Genomic DNA, 18,437 nt, shown 5'->3' on the forward strand with positions numbered 1-18,437 from the left:
CACTGGTGATGGAGAGGCTGTAGTTGTAAATGTTTGGTCCAAAGGTGGAGAAAGAAATGGAATTTCCATTATTAATATTATATAGGAGATCACAATGGAGAAAGTTAATGTTCAAAACTCATTTGATAGGGTCAAATGTATTTTATTTCTTTAAATATAAAAACCGCCTTAGCCATAATGTACAGTTCAGAATTTTAACAGCATGTCTTGACAATAATGATGACGAAAGTCTCCCTTTTCCAGATGAACACAGACGCCCTCCAGCAATAATGGAGGGAGAAAAATATATTGTTAATCTGGTTATACACAAGGGAAGTCTGATAACATTATGAATGTGAAGGTGACCTTCATGTGAATACTACAAAAACACCACTACTGAGTTTCAAAAAGTTATTGTGGAATGAACAAACGAAAGATGCTAAAAATGTACAGAACTAAGACAGATGAAAGAAAAACTCCCCTTTGGCATAAATTGCACCTAAAAGAACAGACGACTGATTTGGATCTGAAAAACAACCATCCAATAAACAGCATATTGCTCTGAGAGAAGATCTTCAATGTGTTAATTACTGCAACAAGTCTGACATTTGATGCAGTTACACACATACTCATGTCTGTCAATCAGCTAATGAAACCATGTTAATAAAAAAACAACCTCAGTGTGAAAATAAACTATACGTGGCCGACTTACTTGACCTTAATAGCTTTGATGCAGTGTAATCTACATCATACATGGGATGATGCGATGTGCTGCTGGTTATTTCAGAAAATATAATTTATTTTCCCTGGCTTTCCTTGAGTTAAGATCAATAAAGGCCAAAAGGCGCAGGGGCAATAAAGTAGGAGTTACAGCCTGAACCCAAAGTCTGAATTTATTCTGCTGTCCAGGATGCAAACTTACATTAGAGTTGCAACACTACTGTCATGGCACCAGATTAGCAAACCCATAATTCTTCTGGGGGCCCTAAACAAGCTTATTAAAAATATTAACATTTTCTTTGCATTGATGCAAAGTTTAGATTTTGCTTTACCTGTAAGAACCTTCAACCTAAATGTCTTCACAACAGTGAAATAGAAACAAGCCAGAAACATTTCTCCACTGAGGACAGTGGAGAAGCTGCACTAAGGTCTTGGTGTGGCATAAATAATAATAATAAAAAAATTATAGTTCAGATTTTTTAACACAAACTCAAAGTGTGTTTTTAACAAGGTATATATGTGTACAATCAAAAGTGACAATGTTACCACTACAGTTTTAACTGTAGTTAGTTTCCTCTAACATGGACAAACCAAAAGAAATCATGCCACATCCTGTTTGTTCACTCTTATCCAGATACTTTAGTGGCTCCTACAAAATGTATATAATGTAGGTTTAATGTGTATCATCCAGTCCCCACATTCTTGGGGAGGGGGGGGGGGTAAATTCTATGTTGTTCTTATTTGGTTCATTTCTCAAGTTCCAAAAATGTATTCACCCTATATCCTGGTCTGCTTCGGGTCAGATTATCCACTGAAACTTTGTCTATCTAAGCACCACAGGGTCTGTTCATTTACAAAGAAGAAAACAAAAAGTAAAGAAAGAAAATGCGACGATCTCTGTTCCTTTCATCTATTTTGCATCAGTCTGTCAGTGCGCTTTTTGTCCTCTTGCCTTGCTTTCCTCCACTGGAGCAGACGACGTTGCCGTTGCAGGCCCCTGCTGGTACCAGAATCTGGTCCTGCTGCTCCACCTCAGTGTCCGGCAGCTCCTCCCGGATCTGCCGCAGGCGGGCCATGGCTCGGTCGATAGTAGTCGTGTTTACCAAATTGAAGTCGTGCATGCTGACTAAATGCAGGAGGAAGTTGCGACAGAGGTTGCGGCGGATGATGTGAGCACCACAGTTCTCCACAAAAAGCATGATGGCTTGATTCATCTGGTTGTCTGCTATAAAGCTGCAGTGACACAGAACAGCAAAGCTCAAATCTAACACACATGTAAACATGGTAACCGTTCACACAAATGACAACCTTAAAACACTACGACATGAAGCAACTCAGTTTTAAACTAAAATGAACATGAAATAACCACATTTGGAGCCAAAACTCCAATAACATTAATATGAACATACACCACTGAACCTACCCATGCTTCATGACATGCAGGTTCCACAGCTTCATCACCTCCTTCTCTCCCTCATTGACATCTGTGAACTCATCAAGTTGCTGTAGGTAAACAAAACAAACAAACAGATTAGGTCTTCAGGCAATACACTTGTTCCATGACAGTAAAGCAGATCGTGTACATACACTGTTCTGAACAAATATGGATTTTTAATAAAGTTGTCTTAGGAGAAATGGAGACCTGAACTGGCAAGTTCAGGTAATCAATACTGAGTCGATCAAAAGTTGTGCTTGGTTAAGAGTCAGCTGAAGAAGTGTTGGCAGCACTTTATGCTCTTAGCACCTTTAAGTTATTTATAGCATACAGGGTCATCCCAAATAGTTGGACTTCTTGTTGCCAGGGTAACGCACCATAATCAGTATTGCCTCTGTGTGTGTTTTTCTCCTATTAAAATTCTCCGGACATTTCAGGAAAAACTCACTTCTACACAACTATTTCCACAGTTTCTGTTTCTACCCATTCCTGGTATGGTTCCCTACATTTAATGTTCCCCCTCATCAAATGGGAATAGTGTGGAAAAACTCCCCCTCTGTTGACTATTTATTGGTGTTTTCCCAAGCTCTGAGAGAGCTCTCTTAATTTACAGCAAAGTCAGATATAAAGTGACCCAGTGACGCCTTCTCACCGTGGCAGTCTTCTCTCTGAGCCACTCTGGATCCCGCTCGTCCTCACTGTCCACATCCATTTCCTGGGGCCGCAGGGGCATGCAGCTGTCGCTGTGGAAGTAGAGGCGGTTGTGTCCACTGACGTAGGTCCTCTGTTGCTCCAACTCCCCATCCTCAGACTCTAGGAACTCTGACAAGCTTGGTTTTGTCCTCTTGGGCCTAATGAAGTGAGTGGAATGAATAAATCCTTTAAACACCATATGTATGGTGGAACTTAAAGTTATCACCCATCTTAGGCTGAGCAAGGTCAAGTTTAAAAAAAAAACAAATAACCCTTTACCTGCAAACTAGTATGCGAGTGACTGCAGTCCTCTTTACTGGGCCATTGCGGCTGAAAGCGAAGCCTGGCTGACTATGAATATCCTGAGGGTTGCCAACGTATGAACCGTCATAGCACTCATTGATGGACACGTCTATCCTTGCTCCTTTGGGGTGAGGCTGTAGATTTAACAGATTAGTGGACATCAAAACATCCAAACACAAACAGAGTGATGTAGTATATGCAGTAAAGAATGAACAGATTTGTAATTGGACCAAATTGACCATTTGAATGCTAATAGGGTTTATAAACCTGCTCCTCCAGTCAGTCAGAGCTGAAGCATATCTAATTGATGTGAGTTTTTCTCACTAGGAACGATAGAGCCCATTTAGTGCTAAAGCTTGTAAAAACAAGGAGAGTCACTTACCACATAGTTGAAAATGAAGCGGGAGTGGGAGAGTTTGAGGTGTTTGAGTAGGCTGTAGAGTTTGCTGCAGTTCAGGGTGCACCAAGGACAGTGGAGGTCATCTCTGGCCTCCGTCTGCTGCCGCGTGTTGTTGTTGTACAGGAACTGAGTGAGGACATGTGACACTAGTTACTACGGGGTAAAACTAAGACGATCAACCTGCAGTAAACGTAGATAGGTGATTCCTGTACGGTCCATGTCACAGTTACATGTACCAGCACAAAATTGCTACCGTAAACTGTTGCAGGCTACTGTTTTCTTAACATTACCTGGTATGCAAATTTTTGTACTAGCGGACGACACTGAATGAAAGGTGAGATCTGAGAGCTGATCAACTGCAACTTTGGGAACAAGAACACGTTCAAACTGGTTCCAGTCATAAAAGTTACTCAGAAACATATATCTACATGCACACACTAAGTCTGTGTCAATGCTCAGGTATGCCTTTTGTTTGTTTCGGTAGATGAACAATGAGCTTGATAAACTGTCTCTGGCACAACCTATGCACTCGGACCTTTTACTAAAGGCAAACCAGACATTTTGATGCCAACCAGGCTCAGGTCAGTAGGTCGTATGTACTCTTAACGTCTGTGTGGTGTACCTGATAAAATATGCGTAGCTTCTGCCGCGGCTCACATGGGACCTGCTCTTTCCTCGTTTGAATGTCTGTGCTGACCGACTCTTTCACTGCTGACGAGAACAGATGGAGAGGTTACCTGCTGAGAAGTTGCCATGTAAAAACCTGTTGATTCCATAGGTTATAAATCCATTTGTGAAAATCACAATGACATCAAGATATGAAGTCTGATGTTTGGCTCAAACCCGCTGCAGATCATGATACATGTTTTAAATATATGTATTATTATATAAATCTCTTCATAAAAAGGTTATAACCTGTACACTTCTGTTAAACAAGCAGTTTCATATTACAAAGTGTTAGGTAACGGCTAATTACAGTCATGTGAAAAAATTAGGGCACCCTTTGAAAGCATGTGTTTTTTGTCACATTTTTAATATGTTTATTTTACCTAAATTTTAACAATAGAGAGATTAAAGTAATGTAACTAAATTAAAACTGAAGAATGGCCCTTTTAAGGTTTTCTGTAAATGACATTTTACAAAACTGCCTATTCCTACTGAGGAAAAGTTAGGACACCCTAGCTCCTAATAGCTAGTGTTACCTCCTTTGCCTGATATAACTGCAGTGAGGCGCCTTTTGTAGCCACCTACCAGTCTCTGACACCGGTCTGAGGAAATCTTACCCCTCTCCTTAATGCAGTATTTTGTCAGCTGCGAGATATTTGAGGGGATTCTTGCATGTACGGCCCTTTTCAAGTCACCCCGCAACATCTTGGTAGGATTCAGATCTGGACTTTGACTTTGCTTTACTGGTTTGTTTTGGGTCATCGTCATGTTGCATGGTTATTTCCTAACAGATGGTCTCATATTTTCTTCAAGCAGATTCTGATGCACAATAGAATTCATGGTGGATTCTATGATGGTGAGCTGACCAGGCCCTGCTGCAGCAAAGCAGCCCCAAGCCATGACACTTCCACCCCCATGCTTCACAGTTGGCATCAAGTTCTTTTCCTGGAATGCTGTCTTTGGTTTACGCCAAACATGTCGTCTACTCTGGTGTCCATATAAGTCGATTTTTGACTCATCTGTCCAAAGAACATTATTTCAGAAGTACTGGTCATTGTTCACATGCCCTCTGGCAAATGTCAATCTGACCTTGATGTTTTTCTTAAAAAGCAAGGGTTTCCTCCTTGCTCACCACACAGGAGCCAGTGCCTGGTGTAGTTCCCTGGACGACGTTTTAGGGTTTTGGACACCTCTTTCAGCATTTTGCAGTCTGCTCTTGGAGTAAACTTGCTGGGGCGACCAGACCCAGACTCATAGGATGGTACAATGTTTTTTCTGAAGGCCTCCTCAGCTCTTTTGCTTTCACGATGGTGCTCATTCTCACTTCAACAGTCAGGAGCACACCAAACTAAATGTCTAATAAGGCAAGCCTAATTCAGAATGTGAAGTAACAATTTAGTAATTATGTGCACAGGCTTTCTTTGGGTGTCTTGTTTTTTTTTCACATGACCGTACATAATAAACTTGGCTTATAGGATTTTCATTATGGTTTTTACAAAGTAGTCAATGAGAGAACACAGTAAAGTAAATTAAAGTAGAGAAGTATAGCACAGACAATTTATCTGCACATTTGTAGTGTGAAAGGGACTCAACAGCTATGACTCACGTGTTTTGTCAGATTCAGTTACAAATAGAACATCCCACACAAATATCAGTGGGTGAAAATCCCAAACCATTTAGTTTTGCACAGAGTGTGTCCTGAAGTAAAGTCCATTTCATTAAAAGGTGGGGACAATAAACCATTAGTCCGCCCCCTTCCCGCCATCCCTTATCGTCTGTGTCCTGCTTGTAATACATGACGTAACACAAGATATTATGAAATAGTTTGTCAAATTTGTCATTACAAAAAGGTCCAAGGTACCTAGTGGGCGCTTTCTTTACTTACTCATTAGGGCAGCTCTGTGGTTGCTGGTCCTGGTCTCCATCGGGCTGGAGCTGTCTGAGTTGCGTGTAGCAAGAGGTTTGGCCACTGGGGCAGTTGACTTTCCACTCGCATCACCTGTCCAGCGCAGTGTGAACTGAAGTGTGGGTCCCTGAGAGAATGTCTCAAATGGTGGCAGTCTCTGTGGGACAGTTACGGAGTCATGGCATGACGAGGAAAACTAGTGTAACAAGCCAAGTAAGACAACGCATTTAACTCATAATGAACAACCCGTGATCTAAACTTCTCCTACCCTTCCATCAAGAATCGTTTCCCATGTGGCTCGCTTCTTGCTCAGAGGACTGTCCTCCATGCCTTGCATGGACACCTCATACTCCCCATCCAGCAGCTGCAATCTCCTGCAAAGGACAGACACAAGCCAGTGACTTAGAGGGTAAAGGCAACAGCAGAAATCAATGAGTCTTAACTTTAATCACGAAACCTTACCTATTTTTATCAAAGACTGTCATTTGTGCAACATATATCTCTGTGGTCTCTCCTTCATCTCTATGAGATGAGCTCCTCTTCTTTCTACTGGGAGTATCTGTAACATCTTTATATACACACACACAAGAAAAAAAAAGAATACTTCAGTTATATCCAACATTGTGGTGATGGTGCGTCCATAAACAATTTTAGCAATTATAATGAACTTCCACAAAGGCTGAATTTCTTACCAATGTTCTCATTGGCCTCCCCATTGACAAGACCATTGGTTTCCCTCCTCCCTGTGCGTGACACCCTGAAGAGGAGCGAATAGGACTTCACCATGTGGCTGTTGCTGGGCTCAAATTCATTGCTGGAGACCAGTAAGGACGGGCAGGAGCCAGGCTTGGTTTGGTTACTGTCAGGATTCAAAGGCACCTGCTTTTTACCTGTAGGCACTTGCTTTATCGGGCAGCTGACATCCTGAAAAGAACAAACGCCAAAAATTATCACAATTGAAGAATCTATCAGAAAGTGATCTGTGGTAGGACTTTTCTACTTACCTTGCGTTTTTTATGGCAGACTTTGACAAGTAGCACCTCTAAGGACACAGAATTTTGTTCATTTTCTGAATTCTGAGATGGCTTTTCTATGAGACAACAACAAAACACATGTTAGTCTACCAGTCTGTCACGAATGTAAGATGTTCCTTAAACATACTAGAGTCTGCTTACCATCCTTATGGAAGAACCCAGTAAAGGTTAACTGTAGATGTGACGACAAGCTAAAAAAAGAAAAATCAAGATTCACCAGTCATTAACTGTTGTATAGTTTAGAGTCAGAAATTATGCTGATATCCCTTTAGTTTATAACATGACACTTGTAGAGCTATGTTACCTTGGAGAATCCAGCTCTCCCTTCATCTTCTCCACCGTCTGCAACATACTATCCACCTTAAAAGCTTTCCTAGGAGTAAGGATACAAAATGTAAATTTTACAATTCAAACTATTTACACCAAATAAAAGAATATAAAATACAAAACGCATCAGCTGTGAAAGTGCTTTCTGTTTGTTTATTAAAAATAAAAACTTACCTTTTGGCGTTTGATCGGCTGTTTCTGTGAGACATGAATGTGAGTGTCCTGTGCAAAAATATGGGCTAAAAACAATGACAACAAATTAATTTTTAATTTCAAGAACAGCAACAGATAAGCAGTCTGTTGAGTTTTCAAACTTACTGCAATCAAGTTCCTTGTGCGGAGAAACCTGTATATCTGAGTGGGTTCTGGAAAAAGAAGAAGAAAAAAAAACAATCTCTAATTCAGAAACTGACAGGTAAAAAACATCAAAATCTGGAAAATAAGCTTAGAAACTGACTGTTAGTATATAAAAGGTTTTGTTGCTTTATGAGACTAGAACGCCTTCAGTCTGCTGTGTTTCAACGTCTGTGTGTCATCTGGGAAAGTAAGCCAGGTGATTACTAACACATGCCGACACATGGTAACAGGTGGTGGCTTCACCCCATCAGCTAAAGACACTCTAACAAACAGGATGTTTTACAGATTCATTGCTGACTATTGCTCCCTAAATGTATTTATGGCAAACGTTATAATCAAACTCTGCCTTTTGAACTACCAGTTAATCCCGCGGCCTGTCAAATAGAACCAGAAAATTAAAACAACTGGATTAGTAAAAGAGGGTCGTTGCAATCGTATTGTTAAAAGCAGAGGGGAAGTTACTGTCGAGTTGACTCTTACTATAGAGTATAAAATTTGCTTCACGGACTAACAAGCGGTGAAGTCTTACTTTCAAAGGCCTGTAGGAACAGCTCATGGTCGGCCTGAATCTGCTCCATCTTCGGCTTCTTCACGGAGTTCATCATTGCTGATGAGGCAGGGTATACAGCTCCGTTAGCTTTGCAACTCGCCCCACTCATAATATGACCTGAGTTCTGCGAGTCAGACAACAGCACGTGTTAACATATAAAGCAGTACAGATCAAATTTTGCCAGTACAACAAGTTAGCTTAGCCAGTAGGCAAACACTAGCGTTAGCATTCGCGATAGTTAGCTCAGCTAAAATGCTAACGTGTTAGCTACGTGGTAACTACTTCATAGTATATGGATTCTTTTGTTCCAAGAAATGTCTAAACATGCAAGATCGATATCTGTTAAAAACGAATTTTAACAAAAGAAACCAACCCTTGCTGATGGCATTAATTTGTTGTCCTCTCTGCCCCTAGCGCAAGCCTGGCAGACTCAACAGCAGAAACCCGGCTAGTAAGCTAGCACTGCTAGCATAGTTGACTAATAACAATCCTCCGTACGACTGAGATTTCCACCGCATTCAATTGCCACAAATATTGTTTAATATCCGACACGACTTGATAATAATTAATTTAATCACTGGTGATCTATCGCTAACATTTGTCGGTGAGGTTTCCTTCAATTCGTACTGAACAACAGAGCCTTAGTCCGTTCTCAGCCAATGGGAGACGCGCTAAAATAATCCCGCGCTGTGATTGGCCGTTGACATCCGGAGGCGACACACAACCCGCTCTCGCTTTCTGCGATTTTGCGGGAAATCGTCTTGATCAGTTTTTATCACACAAACATCATCACACATTTAGAACCACCGTCTAAGGCACAGAACAGTCTGCTCAGAGGCTGGGGGCATCTTCCAGACAACCTCGTGCTACGAAAGTGCTATTTTTTTGAACAATCAGCTAAACGCAAATTAAACAAGTTCTTCAAACGTGTTTCTTTCATTAAACGTTGTCGTCTGTCCGGCGAAAAGTGATGTCCAGCTATAATCTCGTATATTTAAGATTGCTATTTAAGTACCAAGTGTTAATATATTAATGGTGCACTAAAACACTAAATATCCCCAAACAGTTCAATTTTTTGGCAATATTATTTTTTTTCCATACAATGTTATTTTGCAAAGGAAAGTAGTTTTAATGTTACGATAAATTTTATGATTTCGTATGGAAAATAAACTTTGCAGAATAACGCCATTAAGCATAGACATCCCCTTTTTAGAAATATATTTCAGCATCTGAATATTATTTTCAACATTTTCTAATTTCAGTTTCTTTATTAGGAGTTTTAAAAAAATGTCCATTTGATGAATGGCTACAAAAGTGTAACGTGATTTAACAGAATTAATGCAAAATTTAGTCGACTAGAAGTAAAACTTTACTCGGTCACATTTGTTTCGTGTTTCCTGACGGAGCTATTTGCAGACGGAACCGGAACAACGGTGAAGCACAACTTCCACACATGTGTATGGGAGAAAATCGGCATACGGCTTGTAATTTTGCGGCGTTTTAATTTAACGCTTATGTTAGTTACATTATTATTATTACCATCATTAGTAAATAACAAAGGCCCATCTCAGCAGCGTCGACAACATGGCGGAGGTCGTTCAGTACCGGATTGAGGAGAGAATCCCTGAGCTGGAACAGCTGGAAAGAGTAGGACTGTTCACCAGGAAAGAAGTCAAGTAAGGCAATTTCGTCCTTTTATAATAAAGCACCACATACTAGGCGTCTTATTTACTGTCGCAAGAACATCCATCCACCTGAAAAATGTTTACTTGTTGGACTTGTGTGGCAGCTTTTGACAGAAATATGAAGATTCGTCAGACAACACACTAAACAGTTTAGAAGTGCAAGCTCCGAATTATACTCGAAACCTCCATCAGTACGCAAATGCATTTTACCAGACAGACCAGGGATCATATGAACCTGTGCTTTAAATACAGTTTTGTGCTCCCATTTCATACCTGTCAATTGGATGTTGTCATCTCTGCCTTGGGATCTGTGTAATGAAGTATATATATATTTTTATTATTGTAGATCTATAATTAAGAAAGCAACAGCTCTGGAATACAAGCTTCACAGGTTGATTGTCAAAAAAGAGGACTTTATCGCATACATTCAGGTATGGAAGCTGTTGTAATTGTTTCTAATAAGGGTTAAATATGAAGGTAAAAACACCTAATTCTGAATCTTTATGTTATTGCAGTATGAAATCAACGTGTTAGAGTTGATCAAGAAGAGAAGAATAGTAAGTTATGAACGACAGATGATGCATTAACATTTATTTTGGATTTGGACAAAAAAATAACAGTTTAATTGAATGGATACTTTTTCATTTCACTGTATATCATTTAAATTGCAGCACATAAACTACCATTTCAAGAGAGAAGAGATTGAATACCCCATCATCCACAGAATAAATAGTATCTTCAAACGAGCAACCAAGAAGTGGAAGGTACTGTTCAGCATGCAGTGTGTGTAATAGTTATTCGTTTAGTTAAAGCATTGTATCATAGAGGTGGAGGGGAAGACTCTCCTGTCAGGAAACCTTACCTTAATTCATCAGCATTTTAATCATACATCATATTTAAAATATTCACTGAAAGTCAAATTAAAATAAAAACATCTTTCTAGCCTTTATCAAAAGTAAAATGTTTTTTTAATTAAAATATGTTTTTACATGCCAGATTATTACTAGCATAAAATGTGACCAACTATGCATTCTAATCACAAATCGATCCTGTAATTTTGACTTGAAAGTACGCGTCGAAACAGTTTTAGAGAATATTCACAGTTTGTAGTTTCTTTAATCTGACTTTAAGGATGAAAGCATAAAGAAACCACATATATTTGTTTACCACAGGACGATGTGCAGCTTTGGCTCTCACATGTTGCCTTCTGTAAGAAATGGGTACGTAAAAATCTCATGAGTTTCTTTTAGTCTTCAGTTTGTGTTAGAAACAATCTCTTCTCATTTTAATAATGGTGCGTTTCACTCCTCAGGGCACCAAAGGTCAGATCAGTAAGGTGTTCTCAGCCATGCTTGCTATCCACCCTGACAAACCAGGTACAAACTCCTTTAGAGCTCCCAGTCTTGATAATCAACAGGTGTTCAGGTACAATTACCGTTGTTGTTGTGTGTTTTTTACACGTTAGCTCTCTGGATAATGGCTGCCAAGAGTGAGCTTGAGGATAGGAATTCCTCTGAAAATGCCAGACACCTGTTTCTCAGAGCTCTAAGGTTCCACCCAAAGGACAAGAAAGTCTACCAGGAGGTTAGTTTTTTTTTCAGAATGAGAAAGCAAGTCAGTCTTGTACAGTTTAAGTATATGATACATTTTCTGACCATTGTATATTCTTTGTTCGTGTGTGTGTTAGTACTTCCGTATGGAGCTGCTGCATTGCGAAAAACTGAAGAAGCAGAAGAAGGAGCTGGAGGATGCTGAGATGGACCTGGTGAGCAATAATATATAAATATATATATAAAATATACACAAGAGAAAATGTAAACGTCAACATGCACAAACATTCAGTAATTGTAATTTACGTTTTTTAGGGTGAATATGAGTTCTCTCCTGAGATCCTGGCAGGTAAACTGGCTGAGCTTGTTTACAAAGATGCCACTGGAAAAATCAAAGGTACAATGCACAGATTGAAACTGACATATTTTACAATTTCAGTTATTGGCAACCTAATATTTATTTTTTTAATACACAAAGTTACTGTATTTAGGGACACAGATTCTGTTGTGATTATTGTATAGTATATAATAATTATTAATAACAATAATTGATTGATTGTCTTCCCTCATGTTATGGATGTTTTTGCCCCACAGAAGCAGAGTTTGTCATTTCACTTTTGAACATAGCAGCTATCTTTGACTTCACCAAAGAACTGCAGGAGTCCATCTTGCAAGAGTAAGAGCCTCAATTACCAACAAAACCATTTACTCTGTCTAATACTCTGTGAGCATGAACAAACCTTCTACTCTTTCTACTGGCTTCTTTACAGCTTAAACAGCAATTACACAGATGAGAGCTTGACATGGGATTTCATGGCCAAAAGGCAGCTGGAAGGTCCGGGTGCTGGAGAGGAGCTGCATTCGGCAAAAGGCCGGGCCTCAGACATTAGCCGAAGAGAAGAGCGTTGCTGCCAGGTCTACGAGGAGGGCGTCAAGAGCCTCAGCACTGGTAGCTAACTCAAACAGAGGAATAGAGATGCCAGAACTTTACAATTGGACCACTGGGAATTTGATTATAAGTCTAGTTATAAAACCTTATTACAGGACACTGTCCTAAATTCTTAAAAGCATGAAACTGTTGAAACAGAAGGTCTTTTATCATTATCCAGATAGAGAAGGATTTTTATTACACAATGAAAAAGCTTCAGGGTCATCATGATTTAACCCAATTAGATTCATTCATCTCCCATTCATCTCACACTCTTGACTTAGTGGTTTAGTAGCAGTACTAAACTACTTTTATCAAATACGCAGAGCCCACGCTGGCTTTGCATCTGGATCATTTAACATGATAACTTATAGGAAAATGTTCCTTCTCTTGGTTCATAATGCATTTACTGTCACAACTTATTGTGAAAATCATCTGGATCTGCCAACATTATGTCAAGAGATCCAGGAAAACCTTTGAAGCATCTGAACGTGTTAGGTTGTCCTGTAGTGACTCGCTTCATGTCAGCATGATGTGCCAGTAATAACAGCACTGCTGTGCCCTCTTGCTTTGTGCTGTAGAGCCAATGTGGACCTGCTATGTGGCTTTCTGCTTGGAAAGACTGAAAAGAAGGACCAACGTCCAGGAACTGACGGAAAAAGTAAGTGAATGATCTTGAATTCTGAAATGAAACAGTATCATTGTTTTTTTTTGATGCAAATAAAAAAAAAGGGAGCTCAAAGCGGCTTCTGTGATTTTGAGGTGTTTGCTTAGATGGTGAATCTAACGTTGTTTTGTGTTTTTTGTGGCAGAGGCAGGAGAGGTTGCTCAGAGTGCTGCAACGCGCTCATGACTGCTCACTGCTGAAGGAGAACTATTATAAAAACTGGGTAAGATAATGTCTACAATGATGTAGTTGTTTGGTTTCATGAGAGCAGCACAAGCCAGCGTCCTTTAAGATTAGGACAAGGTTTATAAAGACTACATTTTCACACCCGATTGCTGTCAAACTATTTGTTTGTTAATCCAGTGACTGCGCAAACCCTATTAGGCCAAAGTAAACAATGTCAGTATAGTTGTGCCTTTAAGATGCAATAAAATAAGCAACAGCAGTTGATGTATGTTAACGACGAACCATGATGCCAGCTACAGATCCTGCTCTCAGCCGGAGATGCTGAGGGAGCGGCCAGCGTTGCCATGGCAGCCACACAGCGCTACAGCCAATCAGTGTCCATGTGGAGCCTGAGTCTGCAGACGCTAATGCAGCTGGGGAGTGGAGATGTGGGCAGGTTATTCAAGGACGCCCTCACACATGTAAATCCCAAGGTATACAGACACACACACACACACACACAAACACATGCACAGACTCGACTCCATACTTTTTTCCTATATATAACAGACAACTCTCTTTGGAGCATGGACACACGCACAGCCTTGTTGTCGTCGTCGTCATCATCAGTTTCCTGCGCTGTCGCATAACTGGGTCATCTCTTTGGCCCAATTAGTCTGCATTTCATCGTTTTAACTTTTTCCAGATGGCTTCCTCATCCTCCTATATGAGAGCAAAGCTAAAGACATAATACTGACATGCAGATTAACAACTCATGTAGTTATTAACTGTTCTATCCTAATAGATACTGGGGGAGCCATTAGTCAACATAACAACTGGTAATAATGGTTTTATTGTGTGCTCTTCTAACATTGCAGCAGTGTTGCTGCTTGTACAGATCATCACAATATGACACCTCACACTGTAGCTATGAAAACACATGCTTAGACTCAGCCACAGGCCTTTATGAGCTGAATAGCTGGGTATTGTTGTACTGAGGTTTCACAAGACTCTGGCTCTGGGAAGTAGCTGTGAGGAGGATTACTACACAGTACTCATTATGTAAGCCACTGCCTCAAGATAAACATACTGTTATGTTATAGGACCATAATAGTGTAGCTGAAATGTAAAACACAAAGTTTCTTAACTGTAGAATGTGGAAGTATAAATAGATGAACAGTCACTGGAAGTATAATTGATGCTGTGTCACACCCATGAAGCAGGAAGATGCTAATTAGAAACAAACTAGTAGCTGTGCAAGATGGTAACGGGCCTAACACTAGCAATGCAAGCGTGTATACGAGGTGTAGCTGCATGGACGATGGTGAGCTAAGACCTCCACGTCTTGTCCCGACAGGAGAGTCTTCCCCTCTGGCAGCTGCAGGTCCAGTGGAGCATCACCAACCAGACCCCTGAGGAAACTGAAGCTGTCTTCAAGGTAGTTGAATCTGCCACCAATTAGTTTGAACCCACGTCAGCGCTGATGTGATCTCTTCTAAACTCAAGTCCTTTCACGGCACTTTCCACACAGCATGTCTTATAAATGCTTATGCTCACAGAATGTATTCAGTGTTCTTTAAAATGAGCTATGCTGTCATAACTGGAGTGTCTCATTTTAAATTTCTAAAACCTTTGACCTGAGACTCCAAATTGAGGTTTGTGCTTATTTTTGTTGCCATGTGTACAAGGTCTACCTGCGGAAAATTGATTTGGAAATGAAAGGTTTGGGGGGAAAAAACGCTGCTGTTCCTAATAGTCCTTCATGTCTGGACAGTGTTTTGGCCTCAAATGAAGCTGCCTCGCAGACAGTTTGTTCCCTTGTTTGTTCCCAGAGAGGTCTGCTGTCTGCAGTAGCGGCTGTTGCCATGGAGATGAAAGAGCGCTACCTTGATTGGTCCTACTCCATCGGAGGCTACAAGAAAGCCCGGAAGACCTTTACAAGGTAAAAACCAGTCACTTTTATATTTATATATATTTAAAGCACGTGTGTGCTAAATAAACACATCATTTCTCTGCACTGTAGCTTGGAGGAAGACCGCCCCCTGTCCAAGGCCTTCTTCACCCGAATGATTGAGATCGAGAAGGAGCGCGTGCGTGTCTTTTATTTTTTATGTCTTTTATTCTGCCAAAAAGGATCCTCACAATCCACAGGTGTGATAACAAGGTTGTCTGTGTTTCTAGGAGACTCCAAAGATGAACTCTCTGAGAGACTACTATGAGAGGGCCTTGCAGGAGTTTGGTACTTCAGATGACGGTAAGTGGGGTTAAACGTATAAAAGGAACAAAGAGTGAGAAAATAAAGAAAGCATCTTTTCTTTCAGAAACACTGCACAGATTCTATGAATACCTTCCAATGCCAAATGTTTTTTATCAGTATTCAGCTAGATAGAAAAACATGAATGGAACAAAGGCTGAATGACCTGTGTGGGAAAACGTATTGTGTGACATGGAGAAACATTACCCTTACGACGCGCCACTCTGTGTTTGTGAAGATCTGTGGCTGCAGTACATCCAGGAAGAGCTGGGGCCCCTCGGACGGCCAGAAAACTGCGGCAAGATCCACTGGAGAGCCATGAAGTTCCTGGAGGGGGAGAGCGTGGAGAGGTTCATCTCTAAATATACGCTGCTTCAGACTGGACACTTGTAAGCGTTCGCACGGGGCCCGATAGCGTGGATCAAAGCCTGCAGGGTCAGCAACCAGTGTTTAACAGCTGTTGAGAGCGTTTGTCGTTTGAAGGAACGGCGGAGTTTCCAGCAGGTGTTCGTTCCTGCTTCTGCCTTTCGCTGGAAGCGTTTCTTACCCGCGCCGTTGATTCCTTCACGGTGGTTCCACCAGTGTTTAGACAACTGCTTCTGAGTCGTTTTACAACTTTGTATTTGATACCTGACCGATTGGAAATGTGTTGTATTGACCAGTTTAGGTGAGGCCCGTCTTTATTTTCATGAATGAGAATAAAACAGTCTTTCATTACTTTCTATCACTGTTGTGTTTTCTGTGGCAGTGACATAACAGATGTACGCCAATAAACCATTGCCTTTCTGTTTATTATACACAATACAACTCATTTCACACACTCAAGTTTTTTGAAGTACTCTTATTTCCACCTTTCTTAATAAAACTGTTAAACTTTGAAGACAAAACCATAATTTAACAAATAAGCATTTGTTGTAGTAGCACAAGTATAAACAGCTGAAACAACTGTCCATAAATACATGAACATTTTAAGGACACTTAATCCAAATGGTAAAGCTCTGAGTGTTAACAGAGAAATCGTATATAAAATAGCGCCGTAACATAATGTGTCCAGACCTGTACCACTGTAGGAACTATAAGATGCATTAGTACCAGACAAAAAGGAGAAGTGGTTAATGTAACACTATTAAAATTTTAACCGTTCCCTAAATGAAACACTGAAGTCATCCCATCAACCTTCAAGATCTACTGTAATTATAGAAACAACAAGCAAGTAAAATAATGTGCTTTAAGGCGAAAGATCTCATTGTAAACTATTTTCATTATCCATTCCATCAGGAAAGGAGCGAAGCCTGTGAGGCTGCAGATGCTGTCAGCTGAACTTCTCTTTATGTAAATGAACTAGTCCTCACACACTCCAGTGTGTAGGAGTTGCAGACAGGGTGGGCTGATGTATTGTTTTACTGATATATTGAGCTACTTGCTTCACACTGGCTAGACATCATTTCCTAATAGTTTCTGTTCTGTGTTTATTTATTGTATTTTTTTGTCATATCAAGACTTCCAACCTGAGGAAATATAGAAATGTGCTCGGGATCATATTTTAGCCAACACAGCTTAGGCTGCAAAACCTGCGAGGAGCTGCTCACTCACAAAATTGTAAAATTGACAAAAAAGGCTAAAAGTCCAACATTATAGAGTCATAGTTATTATGGAGGAGGTTAATTCTGCATGTGGATGTTTGTGTTGGGTCCCATCCCTCCGGGACCGTCTCCTCTGTTGGATGATTCATCAACCTAACGTGTAAGAATCCCCCATGTCCGTCTTTAACCCCTTCAACTGTGTCCCTGTCCGTTCGCTCATCCTCAGAGCTTCTTGAAGAGGATGTAGGTGAAGAGAGCCAAGACTCCGGCCGACAGCAGCCCGATCACACACTGGTGAACAGTGATGACGTTCTCCAGGGCATGAATGCGCTCCTCCATGGCGTTGGTGTGGATGTAGTCATAGATGGAGGCCCCGATGCTCCACACGGCCCATACGGCATCCACCACCGCTTTCATAGTGGGAGAGACCATCGTCTGCAGGCGGGAGCGGGCGAACGGCCCCACTGCGCTGCAGAGCCAGAGAGGAGGCGACCCGGTGATGAGGGAGCAACGTGTGGGCAGCGAGTCTGCCGCTACATACGCAGCCACAGCCACGCGTTTCATTCATTATTAATATAGTTTGTGATTCATTTTTTCACAGTTTATGCATCCATCCAGTAAATTACTTATTTTTTATGATTATCATTACGGTTATTATTAATTTTATTTTCATACAAGCTCCGGTTCATAATTACAAATTGAAAATGTCACAGTAGGTATTAATCCATAACTCAGTATAGTTGTAGCTCACATCCATGTATGTTTCCTGGAAACATTTATGCATCATTAATAATAATGCTTACTTGTAATAAGAAACAAATCTATTGTGTATTTTTCTTTTAAAACTTTAGCAACACATTTTGGGTCTGTTTTTTTGTTACAAAAGCAAAGCTGTAAGAACTTGACTTGATAACTTGATAACAATGGATCCTGTGTCCAGAGAAAACAGCATGACATTTTATTACAGCCTAATTTATTATAATTATGAAAAGTGAATGAAGACAAGGGTGCAAAGCAAGAACTAATCTCTTGGTGAGGTATGAATTAGCTTTTTTACATAATTTAGTGAGGAAACATGTGAAACAATGACTCAGCTGAGTGAAAAACAATAATCCACTATCTGCAAAAACACTCGTCTTTTCATCTCTCTCTCTCTCTCTCTCTCTCTCTCTCTGATCCACTGGTCGACTCCCACAACCTGACGTCAGGGCAGTGTTACAAGCTTGGCTCATGTG

The 18,437-nt window shown here is 40.5% G+C and overlaps 2 protein-coding genes and 1 long non-coding RNA gene across 9 annotated transcripts; 1 reads left to right on the forward strand and 2 right to left on the reverse strand.

The window, feature by feature from the left end:
* Positions 1-120: 120 nt before the first annotated feature.
* suz12b (SUZ12 polycomb repressive complex 2 subunit b) lies at positions 121-9,034 on the reverse strand. Of its 3 annotated transcripts, none has more exons than XM_029161920.2 (17): positions 8,744-9,034; positions 8,350-8,494; positions 7,782-7,828; positions 7,638-7,702; positions 7,441-7,509; positions 7,278-7,327; positions 7,107-7,192; positions 6,795-7,026; positions 6,565-6,670; positions 6,371-6,476; positions 6,082-6,259; positions 4,153-4,238; positions 3,513-3,656; positions 3,107-3,264; positions 2,787-2,985; positions 2,123-2,202; positions 121-1,932 (listed from the first exon to the last, which is right to left on the reverse strand). In XM_029161920.2, exons 1-17 carry the CDS (start codon positions 8,756-8,758, stop codon positions 1,620-1,622), a joined length of 2,079 nt encoding a protein of 692 aa, XP_029017753.1. In that variant the 5' UTR covers positions 8,759-9,034; the 3' UTR covers positions 121-1,619. The 3 variants fall into 3 exon arrangements, with proteins under 3 accessions (XP_029017753.1, XP_029017743.1, XP_029017763.1); XM_029161910.3 differs by having other exon boundaries at positions 4,153-4,241; XM_029161930.3 differs by lacking the exon at positions 8,744-9,034 and adding an exon at positions 7,921-7,999 and having other exon boundaries at positions 4,153-4,241; positions 8,350-8,482.
* A 694-nt stretch (positions 9,035-9,728) lies between these two features.
* On the forward strand, positions 9,729-16,341 carry utp6 (UTP6 small subunit processome component). 4 transcript variants are annotated; one of them, XM_029161944.3, is made up of 20 exons: positions 9,729-9,854; positions 9,945-10,046; positions 10,402-10,486; positions 10,571-10,612; positions 10,727-10,819; positions 11,228-11,275; positions 11,368-11,431; positions 11,521-11,639; positions 11,743-11,820; positions 11,921-12,002; positions 12,200-12,281; positions 12,376-12,554; positions 13,115-13,194; positions 13,346-13,423; positions 13,680-13,859; positions 14,723-14,803; positions 15,198-15,307; positions 15,389-15,455; positions 15,547-15,619; positions 15,858-16,341. In XM_029161944.3, exons 2-20 carry the CDS (start codon positions 9,955-9,957, stop codon positions 16,010-16,012), a joined length of 1,788 nt encoding a protein of 595 aa, XP_029017777.1. In that variant the 5' UTR covers positions 9,729-9,854; positions 9,945-9,954; the 3' UTR covers positions 16,013-16,341. The 4 variants fall into 4 exon arrangements, with proteins under 4 accessions (XP_029017777.1, XP_029017786.1, XP_029017804.1 ...); XM_029161953.3 differs by having other exon boundaries at positions 9,757-9,854; positions 9,942-10,046; XM_029161962.3 differs by having other exon boundaries at positions 9,809-9,827.
* On the reverse strand, positions 10,632-15,946 carry LOC129604581 (uncharacterized). 2 transcript variants are annotated; one of them, XR_008695599.1, is made up of 4 exons: positions 13,669-13,810; positions 12,346-12,558; positions 11,912-11,987; positions 10,632-11,817 (listed from the first exon to the last, which is right to left on the reverse strand). It is a non-coding gene; the product is annotated as an uncharacterized LOC129604581 (long non-coding RNA). The 2 variants fall into 2 exon arrangements; XR_008695598.1 differs by lacking the exons at positions 12,346-12,558; positions 13,669-13,810 and adding an exon at positions 15,827-15,946.
* Positions 16,342-18,437: the final 2,096 nt, after the last annotated feature.

Source organism: Betta splendens, chromosome 1 (genome assembly GCF_900634795.4).
Source record: "Betta splendens chromosome 1, fBetSpl5.4, whole genome shotgun sequence".
NCBI classification, from domain to species: domain Eukaryota; kingdom Metazoa; phylum Chordata; class Actinopteri; order Anabantiformes; family Osphronemidae; genus Betta; species Betta splendens.